Source organism: Petromyzon marinus, chromosome 74 (genome assembly GCF_048934315.1).
Source record: "Petromyzon marinus isolate PM22_M1 ecotype Great Lakes invasive population chromosome 74, UKy_Petmar_22M1.pri1.0, whole genome shotgun sequence".
NCBI classification, from domain to species: domain Eukaryota; kingdom Metazoa; phylum Chordata; class Hyperoartia; order Petromyzontiformes; family Petromyzontidae; genus Petromyzon; species Petromyzon marinus.
Window position 1 is genome coordinate 2,029,656 of NC_133740.1, and position 22,896 is coordinate 2,052,551.

Consider the following 22,896-nt stretch of genomic DNA (forward strand, 5'->3'; position numbering starts at 1 on the left):
AGTGGTCAGCGTCATGTGGCTGGTAGCCATATAAAATTAATTTGTGGTCAATATGTTGCCCACAGGCCGTAAGTTCCTCACCGCTGTCCTAAAAGCAAACTGATGCTACGTCTCTGCGATTACAAACGCGACGCAAGCTGCGCTGTTCCTGGATTTGATTGGCTTGGTTCTTATCCCAAGATTGACTTGGATTAAACCCCTTCCCTGCCATCCCCTGCATGGCTGGAAGGCAACAATCCATAAAAAATATATATAAAGAACTTATGTTTGGGTTGTCTCAATGTTTTGAAAATGTTTACTATGAAGTCACCACTGTTTCCATCCTAGCTAAAGCAGGTCGAGTGGCCCGATCACAGCTTTCTTGACCTCGTGCCCCACTGCCGTGGGAACCCCGACTTGACCCACTTTTCCAGTTCCCAAACATAGGTCAGTCCACTATTAAATACATATGGGAATGCGGTGTATTTTTTCCCTATATGAAGCTCTGTGAAGTGGCTAAATCTGCCTTTTTATGCAAGTTCCTTGCTATCACTTGTATTTACTGACACCATCTGGTCAAATAGTTACAAAAATGAAACATGGAGAAAAAATATTCTCCATGGAAATACTACAAGGACAAGAAACAACAGCAGACCGAGGGGTAGAAGGAGTAGTCTGGATATCTGTGGAAACAAAAAAAGCAGCCACCTTGAGACATACAATGTAATCGGTTTAAACAGTTTTAAAATACAACACTACAATTGATACACAGTGATACCTCTGTCAACAAATAATCTGGGAAACGAATTCCTTCATAATGAAGTCAACCATGCAGGGCCCCTTCTGCCCTATTTTTGCAAGAAAAATGAAAAAAATATCTTCAGAAATAATGCACAGTGATTTAAGAGTAAAAGGTTGAATGCTGGGTGTGCACATCACTTTGGACATTTGGACATCTGTGAAGAGCTTTATAGATCATTGGATTCCTCCAGGATAAATTAATATTCTGATTCTGACTGTGTCAGCAGCCAGTGAAGAGCTGTGCAAGTCTGCCTCACTTGGACCAGTCATCAGCAAGTTTCACCAGTCTTCCCTCATCCCGCTAGCCAGTGCTAGAGCTCAAATTTATATTTAAAGCTTTCGTGACTGCAGGGATTCATCTTCTGGGTTCTTTCGGTAAAGTCACGTAGAATGGAGATAAAATAATAATAAAAATAATTACAGAATAAAATTCTCACGACGTTTCGGCCACAACACAAGTAGCCTTCCTCAGGTGAAGAAACAGGACTGTCCGGAAGACAGCGCTTGAGTGAACCCTGCCAAGCTTGGAAGCGTCTTTTAAGCTGTGTGGGAGGAACAGAGCGCCTTGACAAAGGAGTTTTACATATACATTAGCATGTAACTGGGGAATTAGCATGATGTTGGTGTGAGGGATTAGCACCACGGAGAGCGACGAGCTCGGACCGGAGGAGGGAGAGGAGTTTACATATACATTAGCATGTAACTGGGGGATTACCATGATGTTGGTGTGAAGGATTAGCACCACAGAGAGCGATGAGCTTTGTTCAGACGGACGAGTCCATCTACACTATGTATTATTCTACTAACCCTACTGTATACCACACTGCTGTATATTCACTATACAATTACGGTACTATATATTGCCTTATGAAGTATGTTAAACATTACACTTTCGATTTAAAGCTTTCGTGACTGCAGGGATTCATCTTCTTGGTTCTTTCAGTAAAGTCACGTAGAATGGAAATAAAATGATAAAAATAAAACATAATAAAATAAGATTCTCACGACGTTTCGGCCACGAAACAAGTAGCCTTCCTCAGGTGAATAAACAGGACTGTCCAGAAGACAGCGCTCGAGTGAACATTGCCAAGCCTGGACCGCGTCTTTTTAAGCTGTGTGGGCGGAATTAACATATGAATTAGCATGTTACCAGCACCAGCACCACCGGATCGGGGGAGGGCGGGTACACAGAAAAACGGAAAGAAAAAAGGAATAGGATAGGTGCACTGCTCTGTCCTGTATTGCGTTAATAACTATGCTATAAACTGGACTACTATACAATGTAATATTATACCTTCAATCTAAACTACATGGTATATCATATCCATAGACAAAAAATTCACCTTTGAATTATACAATGCGTTACTCTACACTGCCCTATACTTTAGACTATAAAATATTAGACTTGTAATTTTACACTGTCTTATTTTATCAACCCCACTATATGCCACACTGCTCTATATTCACTATACAATTACGATAACTATATATTGCCATATGAATTGTGTTATTCATATTTGGAAAGGAAACTGCAGATCATAAAGAGGAGGGGTAGAGGCGGGAAAGATGAAAAGTGAAGTGACCCATTCGTTGGGGTTGGTGCCGTGCACCTTCAGGACCATTTTAAACCAAGCAGACGAAGTGAAGGCGACTGTGCAGCAATGTTTTCCTATTGTACCCCCTTCTCTGAAGTCCGGAAACGCATCCCCTATGCCTCAGATGTTATACCTAACTCTGGTAACGACGTTTCTGATAACAAAGTGACGTCATGGAATGCATTTACTTCGTTAACCGAGGTATTACTATACACACACTATGTATTAACAGATTATAAGCTGCATGCACACAGGTAAGTCTTAGCTCTACGATTTCTTTTATTTGCCAATCTTAAGACTCCCTAGGGAAGGAGTTCTTAAATCCTATTTTAATATGACCAAAACACATGCGATGAGTAGAAATTTTAACTATCGATAGTGTAGTCAATAGTTTGATGAGAACTGTAGAGTAGCTATAGTTCTTGCCCATCGTGCCCCTGCGGCTTGACCATCCACAGTTGACCATGAGATGCCTTTATGCATCATAAAGAAGTACTGTACTCTAACTGCACTGCTCCCGATGATGAGACCATGAAATACACATGAAATCATCTTTCATAGTATGTAAAAGTATTTTTAGTTCATGTTTTAAACTGCAAAAAAAAGTACGTGTTATTAACCTCATCTTAATTTTCATATTTACTTTAGCGTGTACAGTACAGCACTAGACATTACACTAAAACATAATAATCATATTTTACATTTAAATAAATACTTCCCGCTCCATGGTTGGGTTAATGTAGAGTAACATAAAACAAAATGAGCAGTTGTCGTATTACAAATCAAACCCTATTTGTCTTATGCCTCAGAGTTTGTGGATTTCGTATTTGCCGATTGTGCCAGGGACCCTTGTTGACTCCAGTATGAAGGAGCGTAGATGGCTCGATTTTTTTTCCCCCAAAAGTATTTAATCAACAAAACGATATCAGGTACAGAGGATGTGAAAGGGGGTTGACACCAGTACAAACACACGTTACGAATTACAGTTCAATGGAAACCTGTCTAAACTGCATGTTTAAATACAATCGACAACCCCAGTCTTCCTAAGCTCTGATACCCCTGTAGGAAAAAAGGGAGGGGGGGAAGTGCCTAAATGTCCTAATGAATACTCTTAAGAATCAATGTCCACTGGAGGAGAGGTCGTGAAAGGGTTCCATGGTTGGTGGTAAGCTTCTTAGTTTGGCACTTAGATGCTCTAGTGGCAAATTTTGAAAGTTTATTGGCCCATTCCTGCACTGTTGGGGGAGCATGCTCTTTGCAGTTGGCTGTAATGGTGCGTTTTGCCATAACATTGAACATTTGGAATACAGTAATGTATTTGCCCCCCTGGAAAGGCCTTGAGGTTTCAACCTCAATAGGGATGTGTCTGGTGAGGGTGAGACGCTCGTTTTGTGAATGTGGTTAAAGTAGCAAGTGTTGATTTGAAAAAAACTTGTTAATGTCTGGACATTCCCAAAAGGCATGCCTGTATGTTTGAGGGGTATCCGGGGGGCATCGTGGGCAGTTGGAGGTTTGGATGACAAATGTTGACGAAATACATTTCTGTGAAATAAAACGTTTATACCAAAGTGACACATTTTTTAAAGATCATCAACAAACTATCCATCACAATTATAAACTAACAATCAGTGTAGTTATTTAAAACATTAAGTACCATTTATATGCCATTATTTCTGCATCTATTCAGTTTTTTCATAAATCCACTGCATATGATTAAAACTTCTCCCCAACAGTCTGCACATAACAATAGCCCCTATGTCATAAAGCAGGAGTTTTTGCTCACCTCTGGGATTTACATCAAGACTTATATTATCTTTCACCACTGCAAGGTTTTGGAAGTGTTATTTGGAAAATATATTCCCCACTTTCATTCTTCTGAACGTTGCTCAACGTTATTGTTGCTTTGCCCTTAAGGATGTATCCAGACCATGCAGTATTCTTTCGAGCAGATCATAGGTGTTCAAGGTAACCAAGGACCAAAGCAAAGAACATTTTTTTTATTTACTCATTAACGGTCTTTGAAATGTGAATTGTGGTATAAAATATTAAGTGCACCGTTAAAGACACGCAAAATAATGCACGTGCTAAAACTAATCATAGTAATTGTCAATGTTTTACTTTAAGAAAAACGTGAGCATCCAACAGCAATGTTGGTAATGCTCGTCATTGAAAATGGATAGATATATGGCTACAGAGCACCATTCCTGAGTAGATATTAAGGATCATGTTCAGGAAATGTACAAATTAAATTAGAAAACGAGATGACTCAGATGTTAGTGTTGAGTTAACACCACTCAGATCCTGGCTTTTAATGCCTTTAACTAAATCTAGGTTCTCAAGGTAGTGAGTTTATGGTCGCAACCTAGAGATCAATGATTGCACTAAAATATCTATATAAAGACCTTAATCTGCATGTCTCAAAAACCTCGAGGGTACTTCTCGACATGGTAAAAATCTGAAATTAGGCACAAAGGTAGCTTTGAGGACAAATGACAGGAAATATGAGAATTTGAGATTTTTCATTTGAAGGCCCCATAAAAGTACCCCCTAAAAATGTTTGTCATTCAGAAACCGTTCAAAATATAAGATTGCGGTTTTTTTCGTTTGATAGAGCATTAAACATCAAATAACATTTAATCGAGAACCATTGTTTCATCTTTTATTGTTTTTTACATATTTCGGACACATTATGATGTTCAAATTTGAATACTAAAACAGTAAAAGATAGGAGCTTCCCCTCGTAGTATTAAGGAAGCACCCTTGCTGGTCATTGACCACAGAAATACATTCATTCAGAAACTGTGGATTGGCTTAATACATGTAAGTATGGATAAAAGGTGAACATCACAATTGGGAATGAAATATGACTCCATCCACAGCAGGGTGGTTGCTTATGCAGAGAAATGGATGAGCCAAATGCGAAAACTTTACACACCACCCTGCTCATAAACACCACAGTTATGTCAGAAGAGACCCGTGGAGTGATATAAACTTACCTTAAAGAGTTGCAGCCATTCATTAAATTGGTCTAATTTAGATCGTTGTTCTGGCACGTAGCTGAAGACTGAATTTCATCACAATTCTCATCCATTTCATAAGCGCTCTTCCTGTAACGGTTCACATTGAAAGCCATGAGGTACTGTATGTATTAAATAAGGTACATTTGGGACAGTTTTTAATTACCGATGTGAAATGGCCATTGCTCAATGGAATTAAATGTGCGATGAAACACATTTATTTGCATGTTTACCAAAGTATGCAGTTTGAACATGAATGGGGCACGCACTATCATGTAATAAACATGGATACAACAAAATATGAATATAGATTTGTAACCCTTTCCAACATTTTCTGCTGGATGAGGACCTCCACACAAAGTGGGGGTCGTGTGAGTTAATTGACCATACTTCACCAGGCTAGTCGGTGCAGGTTAGTGAAGGCTTCCAGTATATAGATGTGGGAGCGTGGAAATGGATGTTGCTGCACTGCCCTCTGCTGCAAATCACGCAGCACTCCAGTTTCTTCTAAAGAACCTGCTGTGGTGGGTGCTCTTTCAAGCACCATCCACCATGCTCAACACTACTTCGCTTCTGAGATCAGATGCATCCAAGGCAATTGGTTATAGACCAGAAATAGATTAAAAGCCTTGATATCGACCCTGAAGGTCTACATTTGGATTTCATATTGAACCTTTTCTTTATGAAACACCAATTAAGAGCTCTCAAATAACTTTGGGTGGCTACACATCAGCACACACCTTAGCTATATAAAATAACAGGGAAAACAAAGTGCACGCTGACCAAGCATAACAAAGACTGCACTGATTGAGTGTGCTAGAATTAGAAAGTGTTTCCCGGTCAAAAATATTCCCCTGCAGCACCGGATAAGTGAGGCTAAGATGCTTGCCGTTATGGATAAGTATGATTTGTGGGTAGTTTTGAAGTGGTCAGCGTCATGTGGCTGCTAGCCATATAAAATTAATTTGTGGTCAATATGTTGCCCACAGGCCGTAAGTTCCTCACCGCTGTCCTAAAAGAAACTGATGCTACGTCTCTGCGATTACAAACGAGACGCAAGCTGCGCTGTTCCTGGAATTGATTGGCTTGGTTCTTCTCCCAAGATTGACTTGGATTAAACCCCTTCCCTGCCATCCGTAGCATGGCTGGAAGGCAACAATCCATAAAAAATATATAAAGAACTTATGTTTGGGTTGTCTCAATGTTTTGAAAATGTTTACTATGAAGTCACCACTGTTTCCATCCTAGCTAAAGCAGGTCGAGTGGCCCGATCACAGCTTTCTTGACCTCGTGCCCCACTGCCGTGGGAACCCCGACTTAACCCACTTTTCCAGTTCCCAAACATAGGTCAGTCCACTATTAAATAAATATGGGAATGCGGTGTATTGTTTCCCTATATGAAGCTCTGTGAAGTGGCTAAATCTGCCTTTTTATGCGAGTTCCTTGCTATCACTTGTATTTACTGACACCATCTGGTCAAATAGTTACAAAAATGAAACATGGAGAAAAATATTCACCTTGTTTATAATGGCAATGGAAATATTGTTAACTACAAGGACAAGGAACAACAGCGGACCGAGGGGTAGAAGGAGTAGTCTGGATATCTGTGGAAACAATAAAAGCAGCCACCTTGAGACATACAACAATGTAATCGGTTTAAACAGTTTTAAAATACAACACTACAATTGATACACAGTGATACCTCTGTCAACAAATCATCTGGGAAACTAATTCCTTTATAATGAAGTCAACCGTGCAGGGCCCCTTCTGCCCTATTTCTGCAAAAAGAATGAAAAAAATATCTTCAGAAATAATGCACAGTGATTTAAGAGTAAAAGGTTGAATGCTGTGCGTGCACATCACTTTTGGACATCTGTGAAGAGCTTTATAGATCATTGGATTCCTCCAGGATAAATTAATATTCTGATTCTGTGTCAGCAGCCAGTGAAGAGCTGTGCAAGTCTGTCTCACTTGGACCAGTCATCAGCAAGTTTCACCAGTCTTCCCTCATCCCGCTAGCTAGTGGTAGAGCTCAAATTTAAATTTAAAGCTTTCGTGACTGCAGGGATTCATCTTCTGGGTTCTTTCGGTAAAGTCACGTAGAATGGAGATAAAATAATAATAAAAATAATAATAACAGAATAAAATTCTCACGACGTTTCGGCCACAACACAAGTAGCCTTCCTCAGGTGAAGAAACAGGACTGTCCGGAAGACAGCGCTTGAGTGAACCCTGCCAAGCTTGGAAGCGTCTTTTAAGCTGTGTGGGAGGAACAGAGCACCTTGACAAAGGAGTTTTACATATACATTAGCATCTAACTGGGGGATTAGCATGATGTTGGTGTGAGGGATTAGCACCACGGAGAGCGATGAGCTTTGTTCAGACGGACGAGTCCATCTACACTATGTATTATTCTACTAACCCTACTGTATACCACACTGCTGTATATTCACTATACAATTACGGTACTATATATTGCCTTATGAAGTATGTTAAACATTACACTTTCGATTTAAAGCTTTCGTGACTGCAGGGATTTATCCTCTTGGTTCTTTCAGTAAAGTCACGTAGAATGGAAATAAAATAATAAAAATAAAACATAATAAAATAAGATTCTCACGACGTTTCGGCCACGAAACAAGTAGCCTTCTTCAGGTGAATAAACAGGACTGTCCAGAAGACAGCGCTCGAGTGAACATTGCCAAGCCTGGACCGCGTCTTTTTAAGCTGTGTGGGCGGAATTAACATATGAATGAGCATGTTACCAGCACCAGCACCACCAGATCGGGGGAGGGTGGCGACTGGTACACAGAAAAACGGAAATAAAAAAGGAATAGGATAGGTGCACTGCTCTGTCCTGTATTGCGTTAATAACTATGCTATAAACTGGACTACTATACAATATAATATTATACCTTCAATCTAAACTACATGGTATAATATCATATCCATAGACAAAAAATTCACCTTTGAATTATACAATGCGTTACTCTACACTGCCCTATACTTTAGACTATAAAATATTAGACTTGTAATTTTACACTGTCTTATTTTATCAACCCCACTATATGCCACACTGCTGTATATTCACTATACAATTACGATAACTATATATTGCCATATGAATTGTGTTATTCATATTTGGAAAGGAAAATGCAGATCATAAAGAGGAGGGGTAGAGGCGGGAAAGATGAAAAGTGAAGTGACCCATTCGTTGGGGTTGGTGCCGTGCACCTTCAGGACCATTTTAAACCAAGCAGACGAAGTGGAGGCGACTGTGCAGCAATGTTTTCCTATTGTACCCCCTTCTCTGAAGTCCGGAAACGCATCCCCTATGCCTCAGATGTTATACCTAACTCTGGTAACGACGTTTCTGATAACAAAGTGACGTCATGGAATGTATTTACTTCGTTAACCGAGGTATTACTATACACACACTATGTATTAACAGATTATAAGCTGCATGCACACAGGTAAGTCTTAGCTCTCCGATTTCTTTTATTTGCCAATCTTAAGACTCCCTAGGGAAGGAGTTGTGAAATCCTATTTTAATATGACCAAAACACATGCGATGAGTAGAAATTTTAACTATCGATAGTGTAGTCAATAGTATGATGAGAACTGTAGAGTAGCTATAGTTTTCTTTAAGGAAGACTCCAAATTTGAATTATTGAAATCCAATAGCATTGTTTAACAAATACAGATTCGATTGCAGGGCCTTCGGCCCTCTATAAAATTAAGAATTAAATTTCGCCAGCAAGCGTACAACATTTCTAAATTAATTATCAACAATGTTGTTTCCAAAAGTAACCAGCGAGCGCGAACAAATTACGCCGTTGATTTTTTTTATTCGCTTGCAAGTTACTGGCTAGTTAGGGATACCTCACAAAATGGACAACTGGTTAACATTGATGTCCATTAGTCATACATTTATTTCTCAGAGCCGTGATGGGTCAGGCAAGCGAGGGTAATCGGTTGAAACACAATTCTACAAGAGGGCTAATAGTAGCCAGAGAAGGTTGCATTCTTTTTAAACGAATCTAGACAGAATATATTCAAACCTACGAACATAAATGTACAAAAGACACTTAAATTGACGACTTGGTTAAGTTTTACTTTTAAACGCTTATCTTAACACTTGTTTCCGATAGAAAGTAAAATAAACATTGAGTGAACCTCTAGGTGGGGGGAGGGGGTAACGCGCAAAACGATTGTGATATTTCCACGAATGTTAGTACAGTAGCATTTGTCCCGCCAAAATACTGTACACGTGAGTTTTACTCAAACTTGCCGCTACCAAAAACTGCAGCCCTTAAGCGTCGGGCACAAAGAGAAGACTACATACCGGATATATAAAATCTATATGTAACACAACAATAATATATGCATAGTCAAGAGCTTACTTACCGACCGCTGTTGTTTGCGAGGGCTGGCAATTTGCGATGGCGGCCCCGCCTGCCGATCCTCGGGTGTGGGTGGGGTGGCTCACACCACGCCCGGCCGCCTTTGTCTCCCCGGTGGCGATGTTTACACACCGTACTCATTTGATGCCGAGTCGACCTCGGAGTGTCCCAGGACCACCTCGTACAATCGTCACCCGTGTTGGCCGTGAGCGGGAGCCGCGAGTAGCTCCCTACGCGCCGCCATAACAGTGCCGCCACCAACACCACGTGGCCCCCACCTGGGTCACGTGCTCAGGCGGCACGCGCAGCACAGGAGAGTGAGAATCTGACGGCTGGGCGCAGGGCACGTGGTAATACGATCCCATTGTTGTAGCGTAGCGGCCCTTGCCAACACGGGACGCGTTTGGTTGATCGGCCTCCGCTTGTTTCGGGAACATGTTCTCGTGTTGCGAACAAATTGAGCGTTATAGCAGACTCTCGTGAAGGAGAACGCTCGTTAAGCGAGACGCGCCTGTGGTTGGGAAACGAAACGACGTGAATGCAAATGTTGCAATGAAACCACAAATATACAAATGAGCGATCAAATCACAGCATCCGTGAGAGATGGTGTGTGCAAGATGAGTTTGTTGAAGTTGAACTGCCGGCTCCACTCAATTTCCAAAGTGTCTTTCCACTTGGGCGAAGACTCACCACCTCAGCTGCCTGGACGCACACTTCGCAAGCAATTTCCCTGATTTCGACGTGAAAAGGTGTCACTAGGCACGAAACCCATTTCAATGCCCAGCCTAAAACAATGGATGTGACCGCGGCTGAAACGAAACAACTCGTTGAAATGTCACGTGATTAGTTTTTTTTTCTCACGGAAAAGAGAGAATCCGCAAACCCCGACATCTTAACGCGTGCCTCGAAACCGATGGTGCCCTTTGCAAGCATGTAGTGTACACGTGAGTGAGCGCACTGACTTTGGATGTGACCGCTGGAGGTGGGATGTGCAATGTCAGCCACACCGCAAGATTTTGAGAAGCTGTGTCGCATGCCTCAAGCAACACGCGTCTCGACACTCGACCTGGTGAGTCCAAATTATTGCTTCATTTCTTTATCAAAAAAATTCATATTTGTTGTTCTATAATACCGACACAAAATGAACGTACAGAATATCCTGTCACTTGAAATGTTTTTAATTATGGTTATTGTCAGTTTAATAGGAATTTTGTATTCAAATAGGGTCATATTGCAAAATTGTTTTGAAAGTGCTGCTATACAGTGCGGTTAAATTGCAATCTTCAGAATCGAATATTAGTGTAATTGATTAATTGCAAATATAGGAGGTTATTCCACACAATCAAAATATTCAAGTTGATCTGTGCAGGGTTTCAAAGACGCCAAGCGTCCAGCAACAAACAGCACCATCAAATGTCAAAGGAATGAGACCCACGTGAGTATTGAACACATCGAACACAGAGCCTAGGACGAGAGTGGGCGGGGCAGAAGTGGTGGTTACATCGAGTTTCCCCCTCCCAAAGGAATGTGGAATATTGACCACCTTGCTGAGAGCTGCATACAGAATGGCATTGCACCCCATGCTCGTTTGGAGCAGCAAGACTCAGATTTTTCAGTTTATGCCAAAACACACTTTCATTTACAAAAGCAAACCTTACAGCTCATTTGCGAGTCCACTGCTGTACAAGGGCCTCCACACACCGTGTCGGGCATTTTTGTTGTTCGACCATACTTTACCATGCTGCTCGGTATGGGTTGGGGGGGGGGTACAGGATCTGTTCAGATGTCACCGATGTCAGCCATGGCCAGGAATCAAACTCAGATGGCGCAGTGCATGAACCACTGCATCATCACTCCATCCATTATCTTGGATCCAGCTAAAGGTAAAAACAATTGCTGTAACATTTTTTTGTTGCAGCAGGAAACCATGAATAGCGAATACAGTACTATAAAGACAAAATCGGTAGCACACGGATACCTTGAGTTTGCTATATCGCAGGTGAGTTCGTTGTCACATTGTGTTTGATATGCCGTTATGTGACACGCACTTGCGAGATAATATGGATTTGTTTTACTGAAATCATGTGTTTTCATGGTGAATTCCTGATTTAGACCCCACCCCGCCCTCAAGCTGGGCGATGGGTCTTCATCTTCTTTCGCATGGCTAATGTAGACGCAGAGCAACAACTGCAATCTCACATTCAGGTGGTCAAGCCAGACAACCGCGCCAAGAGCAGTGGAGTGTATCGTCACTGAGATGTCTCTTTCGTATTTGTGGATCGGGCGTTGCGTCGTTATATGCTGTACGGTCTGTTCTGGATGACCACAGTCACACTACTGGGGAGTTTTTAATTTTCCACTTGTGCATCAGGTATCCGCATCTACTGCCGTGGTTTGTGCAGTGGATACAGTTTAGGGTGGACCATGAGCTTCGTGGAAGATCAAACCCAGGGATCTTCTTGCGTTGGCTCTTTCACAACAAGGCGGTGTTTGTGGGCGATGGGTGAGGGGCATGTCTAGTATGCGAGACTGAGACTGCGAGCGCAAGACATTGAAACGTCTCCTCGTGGTACATGCAGGCAGTGGTTTGCAAGGCTGGCACGGTCCGGTTTTATTCATTCGGGCTTTAATCGGTTTTTATATAAAACCGGAGCACCTGGATCCTGCCCAAATCCGGTTTTATTAAAGTGAAGTCGGGATTTCAGTCGCACGCACCCATTAGCGGCGTTTGGGCCGGGGCCCGGGCTCAGCCGCCGTGCGCGTGAGTCACGCGCACGGCGGCATGGCCACGTCGACCGCCGCTGCTGCTGCTGCTGCGTCTGAGCGAAACTTCTCGACGATGGGATTGATCCATTCGAAGTTGAGGAACAGCCTGGCGCCCAGCACAGTCGAGAAGCTCGTCTTCATTAAGTCGAACCTCAACGCTTTCTACGACTACCCCACGCCCGGCGATGGCCACGACAACACCGAGTCCAGCGGCGAGAGCGACGACGAAGACGACGCGGCGGCGGACGATGACGACGAGGAGGAGGATTGAAGTGTGCACGAGACGCCGATAATAAAACCAGGTTTTAATCGGCAAAATCGGGTTTAATTCCATTAAAACCAATAACCCGATTTGTCGGGCAAAAAAAAATTCGGGTTTTTCCCACCCTTGAGTGGTGGTGCTGGCCTATTTGGTGACCCCGAGCAGAAATGGTTTTGCCCCTACCCCTTTCCTATCCATAAACTCATTGTGAGGCGACACGGAAGATGTAGCAGTTTTATATTGAATCGCTTTTTTAAATATTCCTTCGAAATTGAAATCGAGCTTAAATTTAGTCGACCTCTAGTGTCCTGAGTTCGAGACCCTGCATGATTATACAGTTCTATTCTCCTATAACGCGGTAGTTGCGTTCCTGAAGAACACCGCGTTATGGAAAATCGCGTTACAATAAATAATGTACGGGGTGCTTAAATTGTTTTAATACTTGTGAGAATGTGCAACAATACCACAAGAAATGTGCCTCCGGGCTCTGGAGACCACCTAGAGAAGATTCCAGGCATGTGTTGACAATGATGGCGAGCAAGTGGAGACTCTTTGACTTTTTGCAGCTATTAACATACATTTCTTTATCATGTTACAGTGTATTATCCGTTCTTTTTCCATTAAAAACGATAGTCCCATATAAGTGTTAAAAACATGTTGAAGCACCCTGCATAATATAGGGTAAAGCAATGTCTGCGATAACACGTGATGTGTGTACGCAGCCTGAACAAAGACTGAGGCGTGTGGGTAGCATCAAGAGCATCCAGCAGCATCCCACCTTGTGTGATGCTACACCGAGGTCGCCTTACAACTGCTTGTTCCTACTCGCGCAACGTAGTTCTGTTCACTCGATTGCTTTATAACCAATTCGTATGCGCGTTATAAAAATGTGTTCCCTAATACATTCATAGAATTATATCCAATTCGCCTTATGAAAACACGCAGCATTACAGAACAGGGGTTGCGCAATCAGAGGGGAGGCTGGGCGCGCCGCTGCCTCACCTCTCGTCTCTTCCTGTATTTGCAGCGGAGCTCCGCAAATTTGGCGACTTTGACTATAAAAATTTTGGAATAGTACAGAAATGACATTTATAACACAGATCAGTGGGAAAATGTAAATTTTTATTTGATTATTCTTTTTTTTCGTAACAGCTATTCTCATTGGAGTATGACAGGTGAGGCTGTGCCTCCCCTGACCGCACGCCCCTGCGCTACACGCACATACAAGTGTATTTGATTTTACATTGAGATATGCCGTGCTGTATATAAGTTGTTGATCCTTGTTATGGAGGTGGTTTTATTGGAGACTAAAGAGAAGCCATTGAGTTTCAACAGCTCTCTGTGCCACCCCGCCCTCTATAACCCTATCTATTGTACGAATTTACAAGAGCTTGCCATCACATGCCAAGCTATTGTAAATGATAGAGCAGCTAAGCAGTCCGAGGGGCCCGAAACGCCAAATTAGAAGATTGATCAGGTAAAAAAAGTATTTGTATTGTTTTAATATAATATAAACTACTTTAGTTTTAAAATGACTCCTTGTTAATTGAATTTCGTGGAGATTATAGAAACAAACTTACAGCCAAGCATACAGATTAGCCACTTATAGAGTAGATGCCCTCCAGTTGGCCAGTGGACCTCCACTAACCGATACATTTCAAATAAACCACCCCACCTCAGAAACAATTACGGCGTGTTTCAAGGTACCTACTGAATTTCCCTCTGACTACACAGCACGATAGCATGATGCATGAAAGAGCCATTGTTATCACGTCTCACATGCCGACTGTAAATACTTTTTTTTCGTAACATTTTTCACCTCGTGCGCATCACTGTTTATGTGAATAAACACAAAGTCAAAAACACGGTTAAAATCAAAACAATTACAAGAGCAAATTTTGATTTAAAGCTTTCGTGACTGCAGTAATTCATATTCTTAGCTCTTTCGGTAAAGTCACGTTGAAGGGAAACAATAAAATAATAATATATATAAAACAATAAAAAAATTCTCACGACGTTTCGACCATAACACAAACGGTCGTCAGCAGGTGCGTCGGTTTGCATTAATTTATTTATTTTTAAAACGATGTATTTATGTATTAAAAAACGTCAGCGCCACGCGCAGCGATTTGGCAGTTTATTTAGAAGGACTAGTCCATCTATGTTCTGAAAAGAGGGGGGAGACGAAAAATTAATGTATGCTGTCTGAAAGCCAGTGTAAGCGTGACCAATCAATTAAGACCTGAAATGGTTTATGGTTTATCGTCTCCCCCCTCCTCTTTTTCCCTTCAACGTGACTTTACCGAAAGAGCTAAGAATATGAATTGCAAGAGCACTTTAAAAAGGAGGAAAAAACCTCCCGCCTGCCCTGATAAGTCCGGTATGCCCGATACCTTAGATGCCCCTTGGAACTGCTGCCCGGAGTGTCAAAATATTGCAATGTATGATGCGAGGGAGGATGTGGAATAAAATATTTTTCACGAATAAAAATTTGGGCCAAAAAAGAAATGGTCAAATATCCTCAAGCAGTGCGGTTCACGAGGGATGTTTGACCATACTTCACTCAGCTTGTCAGTGCTGTTTAACAAAGGGGGCATCCAGGACCAGTTCAGATACCACTCTGCACTGCTTTTTAGCGGTGGCCGGGGATCGAACTTGCTTCGCTGGGTTCACAGCGCAATGCACGAAAACCACCGCGCCGTTCATCCACCCCCATCTTCGATAAACAAGGGGTCATCGTTGGCTTTAGAAACGCAGTGTAAATATTGTGCTTCGTCTTCTTTGGTTCTTTCGGTAAAGTCACGTAGAATGAGAATAAAATAATAAATTGATAAAATAAAATAACACAATAATATTCTCACGACGTTTCGGCCACAACACAAGCGGCCTTCATCAGGTGAAGGGACGAGACTGTCTGGTAGGACAGCGCTGGAGTGAGTTGTGGCCGAAACGTCGTGAGAATATTATTGTGTTATTTTATTTTATCAATTTATTATTTTATTCTCATTCTACGTGACTTTACCGAAAGAACCAAAGAAGATGAATCATTGCAGTCACGAAAGCTTTAAATAGAAATTTATTGTGCTTCGGTTAAACGCAAATCAACTGTAGGCAAGTGCTATTTTTTAAAAGCTGAAGAAAACAAGGCACTTTCACAGCTCGATTTAAAAACACGACCCAACGCAAAGGCGCCGAGGAGGCTCGCGCGTTACTCGCGTTGGAACCTCGCTCGCGGCACGCTCAGTGGCGCCGATTCTCGTCCTCCTCCAAGAGGTCCTGCTCGATGAGGACGTCCTCGTGCTCCACGAGGCTGCCCTGGCTGATGCACGTGGCCACCGTGGAGGCGCTGCTGACGTGCGGCTCGCTCGCGTGCACACAGCACGTGACGCGCCTCGTCACGTGCAGGGTGCGCGCGTGCACACAGCACGTGACGCGCCTCGTCACGTGCAGGGTGCGCGCGTGCACACAGTGCGTCCCGGGGACCCGGGGGCCCTGCCACGCGTGCTCACGGTGCACAAAGCACACCGACCTGAGACTCTCACCACACTACCACCAGCGTATCGCAGTCGTCTACGGTTGGCCACGTACGGTGCTAAAGAAGTTCAACGTACGTACGTCTCTACTACTATCCTCACCACTGCCATCGTTACAAAGATGCTCACCACCATCGTCGTCAGCCAATTCCTATCCCTCCTCACCACCCCCATGATGACGCAGCCAATCTCCGTCTCTCGTGATCGTCATCCAACGTCAACCATCTGCCGAGACTTGTCATCATTGTTACCCAATGAATATGTATGTTGAACTTCTTTCACGCCGTACGTAGAGAACGTGCTAATCGGGGGTGCGGGGGTAGGAGAACAAACTAAATAGGATTGGTTCAAGTGTCGCTCACGTTAGCCTTGGCTGAGAATCAAACTTAGGGTCACGGGGTTTTCATCAGTGGTACGTGTTAAATGCTACTGTACTGCTCCACCCAAACAATTACAGCAACAAAACTTATTGGGTTGGTTATTTATGCATATCATGATGTCTTAAAGTGAGGTTTGTGTTTATATTATGCTGATAAAACGATAGCGGTATAGAGAACGGATCAGAGAATTATGTCGATTCACTCACGCGCTTTACTGCAGTGTTAATTTCTTCATCGGGATGCTGTCGGTAACTACCCCCGGAACAATATTCTGCCTTGACCAAATCTTTTTTTCTATCATAGTTGCTTAGCACAGGCCCAAAATGCCCATCGGCCATCAACAAACAGCACTCCTGAAGTTGAAAAAACCGAAATATATTTCTTGCATTGAGCGAGGTTACAAGATCTTGGGAAAGAGACGATGGGAGGGAATGTCGGCGTCACGGTCCAAATTGTGCAAATTATCTGCAAAAGCCACTCATTGGGAGAAATGCACAGCAACATCACCCCCCCTCCCACTCCCCCCCGCAAAACTCCTGCGGGTCTGCGAGACAGAGAGAATTGTATCGTCGCTTATTAATGCTCGTGGCTGGCGATCACGAGAGTCGGCGGAGTGGCGCTGTGGCCCTCCAGCTGCGCTCACCCTGGGGGTTGTAGCAGTCCTCGGCCATGCAGCTGAGCTGCTGCCCGGAAGGGTGCGCAGCGCTGTGCGTGTCGGGGCACTGCACGCGCGTGGGCCACACGCCGCCTGACACCGGTAGCACGGCGATGTGGGCACGCCCATCTGTCCCCAGCCGCTGCTCACAAACAAGCAGAATATTGATTTATACTGGAGGAATCCCATGAGCTATGAAGCTCTTTTTCACAGATGTCCAGTTAGGGGCGGATCAGAACGTTACAACCACAAATACAAAAACACGACAGCAGGACAAATTAGAGGCAGTTTAAAACAATATATAGTTGGTAAGGCCTTCTGAACCATGAGCGCCCAGGGCATCAGAAGACGTGCCATGCTTGGGGAAGGTCTTGACGACCCCATCGATTTGTTCCATGCTTGTGATCACTTCAGAAGGTTTATTTGATACGTCTTCATTATTAATATGTTGTTTATTTTGATAATGCTCTATATTTACTACTTTCGTAATCGTATACAAAATACATTGCGCTAATTATTTTCAATTATTTTCGTTCTCATCATCAGCAGCCATGTTCAATCCACTGCCGGATGAAGGCCTCCCCCAAACAATTTAATAATCCACCGAACACGAGCACCTGTGCGCGAGCCGATGTCGTCGCTCCATCTCCGCAGTGGACGCTCTCTGAGATGCGTTTCATTCCTTGCCTGCTGCCACTATCTGTCCTCAACACGGCTTTTGTGGTTCCAGAGGATTTGCTCTCAGTTCGCTTTCACACCCCCCACTTTATACTCTACATCACTATGCAAATGTATTTGAGTGGCGACATCCTTTTAAATGGTTTGCTCCTCTCGTATTACGATATACATTTTTTATTTATAAAACACCGGATCTCATGCGCACACGCGCACAACTCGCGTAAGCTTTGCGAATCAATGCATCAATACACACATACAAGCTGTCCCTTTTGTCGCCGTCAACCTGAAGGTGTTATCGCAGGTTGTGCAGTTGAAGAGCGCTCCACTCCCCCACTCCCTGTCCCGTGGCACTGGCTGGTACTTCCTGTTGCAGCTCCTGCACTGGGATACCTGCACAGCAAAGACAACGAATGATCCACACCCCGATCAGCAACGGTGGAAGCAACATAAGTTGTTGTTGGCGGTGGCATTGCCGCTCGTTGGCAAGGTTCACGATTCATCCCCGTGGCCACCCTGGTTAATGCCGTGGGTGTATTACCAGAAAATATATGCCGTATGCTCCACAGTGGATGTAACAAATCCCGTGACGCGATTAGGAAAAAGAGTAGGCCACGTGCACTAGGGTCATGGTTCAAATAAATACAAATATTTGCAGATTACCCAATTGATAAAACCCATAGAAACATTTCGGGCAACTGGCAAACTACTCCCCACTTGCAGCCTGGGGCTGTGTTCACCTTGTGCCATGTGGGGACAGCTGCCATCAGGGGCTCCCCTGGGCTAAAAATAAAGTTAAGTATTGGAATGATTGAGATGAGATGGAAGATGCGAGTTTCTGAGGCAAGCACCTTATAAATGGAACTGCAAATCCTACTCTAGCTAATTTATATGAGGCAAGGTTCCAACTCACTGCACACTCACTATTGGCGTTCACCTAAGGCAGGGGTGGGTTACCTTTTTTCTGCCAAGGGCCATTTGTATATTTATAACATCATTCGCGGGCCATACAAAATGATCAACTTAAAAATTAGCCTGTTATATTTGGTCAAACATTTCATTAACTCGCCCCCTAATGTGATGGCTGGAACTGCTTCTCTTTGGCGAGGCGTGTGATGATGTTAGCTGGTATTGACGATGTTGCTACTCGCAACTGCTTTTCCAGGTTTGCTCCTAGATTTATTGAATTTCGAGTCCCGCCTACGGTTGCCTTGGCAGGGCCAGAGACCAAATGATTTCGCCGGCCTCATACAGCCCACGGGCCGGACGTTCCCCACCCCTGTCCTAAGGTATGGGCTTCGAGGGAAAGACTAGTAAATAATACATGACGGGAAAAAAGGAAAATTAGTTCAGTGACGATGAAAGATTTGAAAAGAAAAGTGGAATGAGCAGTGTGGGTGGCAGGTGGAATTACTTCTAGACAGTGGAGGCAACAAAGGAGAAGAAGCGACAGAGTGGGTGAGATTTACTGGAGAAGATGACAAATAAGCCAATTGGGAATCAATTCATGATTGATCTTGAAACAGTGAGGGCAGTCTTGTAGCTGATCTGGCAGTGGCTTGGCAGCCAGTGAAGAGATCTGAAGATTGGGGTGATGCGCTCGCACTCATTACACACAAAGTGCTTGCCACAAATGAACCACAATACCTTGCTGATTTCGTCGCAGTGGCTTTTGGCTGGCCATCGAACAAATACGCTCACTGCATTGCACGCTTTCAGATGCGCTTCTGCAACCGTCTGGAATGCTCTGGCTTCCGATATACGGAAGCCACTGGAGCTATGCGCTCTTAAATCATCTCGATTGGAAACTTTTTTTTTAACTGAGAATAAAATAATAAATTGATAAAATAACACAATAATTTCGATTTAAAGCTTTCGTGACTGCAATGATTCATCTTCTTTGGTTCTTTCGGTAAAGTCACGTAGAATGAGAATAAATAAAAAAATTCTACGTGACTTTACCGAAAGAACCAAAGAAGATAACACAATAATATTCTCACGACGTTTCGGCCACAACACAAGCGGCCTTCATCAGGTGAAGGGGAGATGAAGGCCGCTTGTGTTGTGGTCGAAACGGTGTGAGAATATTATTGTGTTATTTTATTTTATCAATTTATTATTTTATTCTCATTCTACGTGACTTTGCCGAAAGAACCAAAGAAGATGAATCCTTGCAGTCACGAAAGCTTTAAATCGAAATTTTTTTAACTGCTTTTTGTGTTTAGTTTGTTGTCCTTCCCCCGCACATACGATGAGCATAGTTGGCTTCATATGGTGCAAAAGAAGTTCAACATACATTTATAGGCGAGTTAAAGCATGGTGCAGATGAGTCTTGTGATGGGATTAAAGTTCAGACCATTTTCCGCTGTGGCACGCGTCTCCACCACACGCTGTCGCAGACGCTGCAACGCAAACTGGCAGTCAATTCTAGATTTGAAGCTTTCGTGACTGCAAGGATCCATACTCTTTGGTTCTATTCGGTAAAGTCACGTAGGTAAAAAATAAAAAAAACAAAAATCACGACGTTTCGGCCACAACACAAGTGGCCTTCATCAGGTGAAGGGACCGTGCTGTCATGAGGACAGCGTTCGAGTGAAGAAAGCCAAGCGCAGGTCGCCTCCTTTAAGCTGTGAGGGGGTAAACAGAAAACGCCTTGAAAAAGGAATTAGCATAAAATGTACTACTGTGAAAGCTTGGAATAAGCATAAAATGACATTACAACACCGTGAGAGTTTGGAATGCCACTACTTGAATAAATATACTGTACCATTGAAAATTTGTTTAATGTTTGGTTCGATTTAGAACATCTTTCCAATGGTTGCTTAATTTGAAACCATCTTCTCGGTGGAAATTGTGTCTGTGTTTGTAAATCTGAATTGCTTCGTGGACAAATATCTGATAATAACCCGTGGGTTTGCAGAGGACCTTGGTATCGGAGAAAACTATATCGTGATCACCCACAGGGTTGTAACCGTGATCAGCTATTCGTTCTGCCGTGTTTCAAATCTGATTTGTGCTCGCGAATTCGGTCAGAGACATGTCGTTTCGTCTCCCCGATATAGGAGTCACCACAGGTGCAGATCAATTTGTAAACCCCGGGGTACTGTAAGTCAGGAATGACATCCTTCACGGAAGGGATCAGGTCACGGATTTTGTGTACTGTATTGAACCGGACCAGGATCTTGTGTTTGTTTAGAATTTTGGAGATATTTTTAGTAACGCCTGCTATATATGGTAGTGTGATGGTATTGATCGGAGTATCAAGTGGTTGTTGCTGTATGGAGGGAGAAACAGCTTGGCAGATGGTACGGTCAGAGTATCCATTCTTTTTGAGGGCCAGATGTACATGTTTTAATTCACTGGTCAGGTGGTGTTGGTCCGAAATGCAATGAGCCCTGTGGTATAACGTTTTGATGAGAGAATTATTTTGCGTCGGGTGTTGGTGGGAATCAGGTTTCAAGTAGGAATCTGTGTGGGTGGGTTTCCTGTAGACAGAATGTCCCAATGAGCCATCAGGTCTCCTCTCAAACAGAACATACAAGAATGGCAGCTTGCCATCTTTCTCCACTTCCATGGTGAATTTGATGGCGGGGCGTCTGGCATGAATGTGGTCTAGGAAAAGGTTCAAAGCTGGGAGGCCATGTGGCCAAATGACGAAAGTGTCGTCTACATATCTCTTCCACAGGGAAGGTCTGAGGGTGGAAGTCTGGATGGCGTCTGATTCAAATTTCTCCATGCAAACATTGGCTATCACTGGTGACAAGGGGGAACCCATGGGGGTACCCTCATTTTGTTTGTAGAAGGTGCCATTCCAAGTAAAGTAGGTATTGGTGAGGCAGTGCCTAACCAGCGCAGGTGTATCGGGGTCTAGTCCATGTTGAACCAAATTTTCAATTATTCAATGGTATCAGCTACTGGGACCTTGGTGAACAGAGAGACCACATTGAAGCTGACAAGGATATCGTCAGGGGACAGTACAAAGTCTTGGACCATAGAGACCAATTGGGCTGAGTTAAGTACAGCTATTGTTATATTCATCGGCATGTTGAGCCTCGTTTAGTTTGTCACTGTTAATGTGACATATTATTGAGGGACTGTGTGTTAGCTTGATGTGACGTTTTCCTTTAACGTGCATTCATTGACAAAGATATGACAGAGCATAGAACAGCAAATAAAATATATTCAAATATATAGTGTCTAGAAACCCCCCATTACTTATTTAGGAACTACCAATTGATTATTTTGCATGACGCATCAAGGCTGAGTGCTTGTACACATTTCTAAGTGTTGTTTTTAAACATATACAACCACTTGCTATAAATGTGTAAATGCAGTGTTTTCTAAGTGTTCACTAACCACCAGATCCGCTCCTTGTTCAGCCACATAGAGAATGACTGCTGCAAGTCCTATGATCGTTATGAACAGGAAACGTGCACACAGAAGGATTAGTGTCCTAGTACTTGGAGTAATTTGTGGAGTGGGCAAAGTAGGCCTTTTGGATTGTAGCTGGGATGCTGTGGTCTGTTCACTAGTTGCCCAGTCTTCAGATGTGTTTTCTTGTGTTGTCTGGATGAAATGTTGATTGTATGTATCATTCAAGCCTATGAAATGAGACGTAACATGTGTATAATATCAAAACACATGCTAAATCGTGATAACATTTATTTTTAAAATGCTCTATATTGATCAATACTGGGAACTCTTGGATTAGGTCGCATAAATGTAAAAGTGTTGTACACTGACCTCCAGTACTGTACCATTGGAACCTCCTTTGCCAGTAGCAAAATATGATAAGTCACATTTTTTTGTGTCAGTTTTGACGCCAAAACG

The 22,896-nt window shown here is 43.1% G+C and overlaps 1 protein-coding gene across 1 annotated transcript; it reads right to left on the reverse strand.

Moving 5' to 3' along the window:
* Positions 1-14,843: 14,843 nt before the first annotated feature.
* SHFL (shiftless antiviral inhibitor of ribosomal frameshifting) lies at positions 14,844-20,667 on the reverse strand. The gene is given in 6 exon segments (XM_076056174.1): positions 14,844-16,369; positions 16,719-16,729; positions 17,380-17,533; positions 18,319-18,459; positions 20,423-20,464; positions 20,466-20,667. Coding segments are annotated over 6 exon segments (717 nt in total). The 5' UTR covers positions 20,529-20,667; the 3' UTR covers positions 14,844-16,063.
* Positions 20,668-22,896: the final 2,229 nt, after the last annotated feature.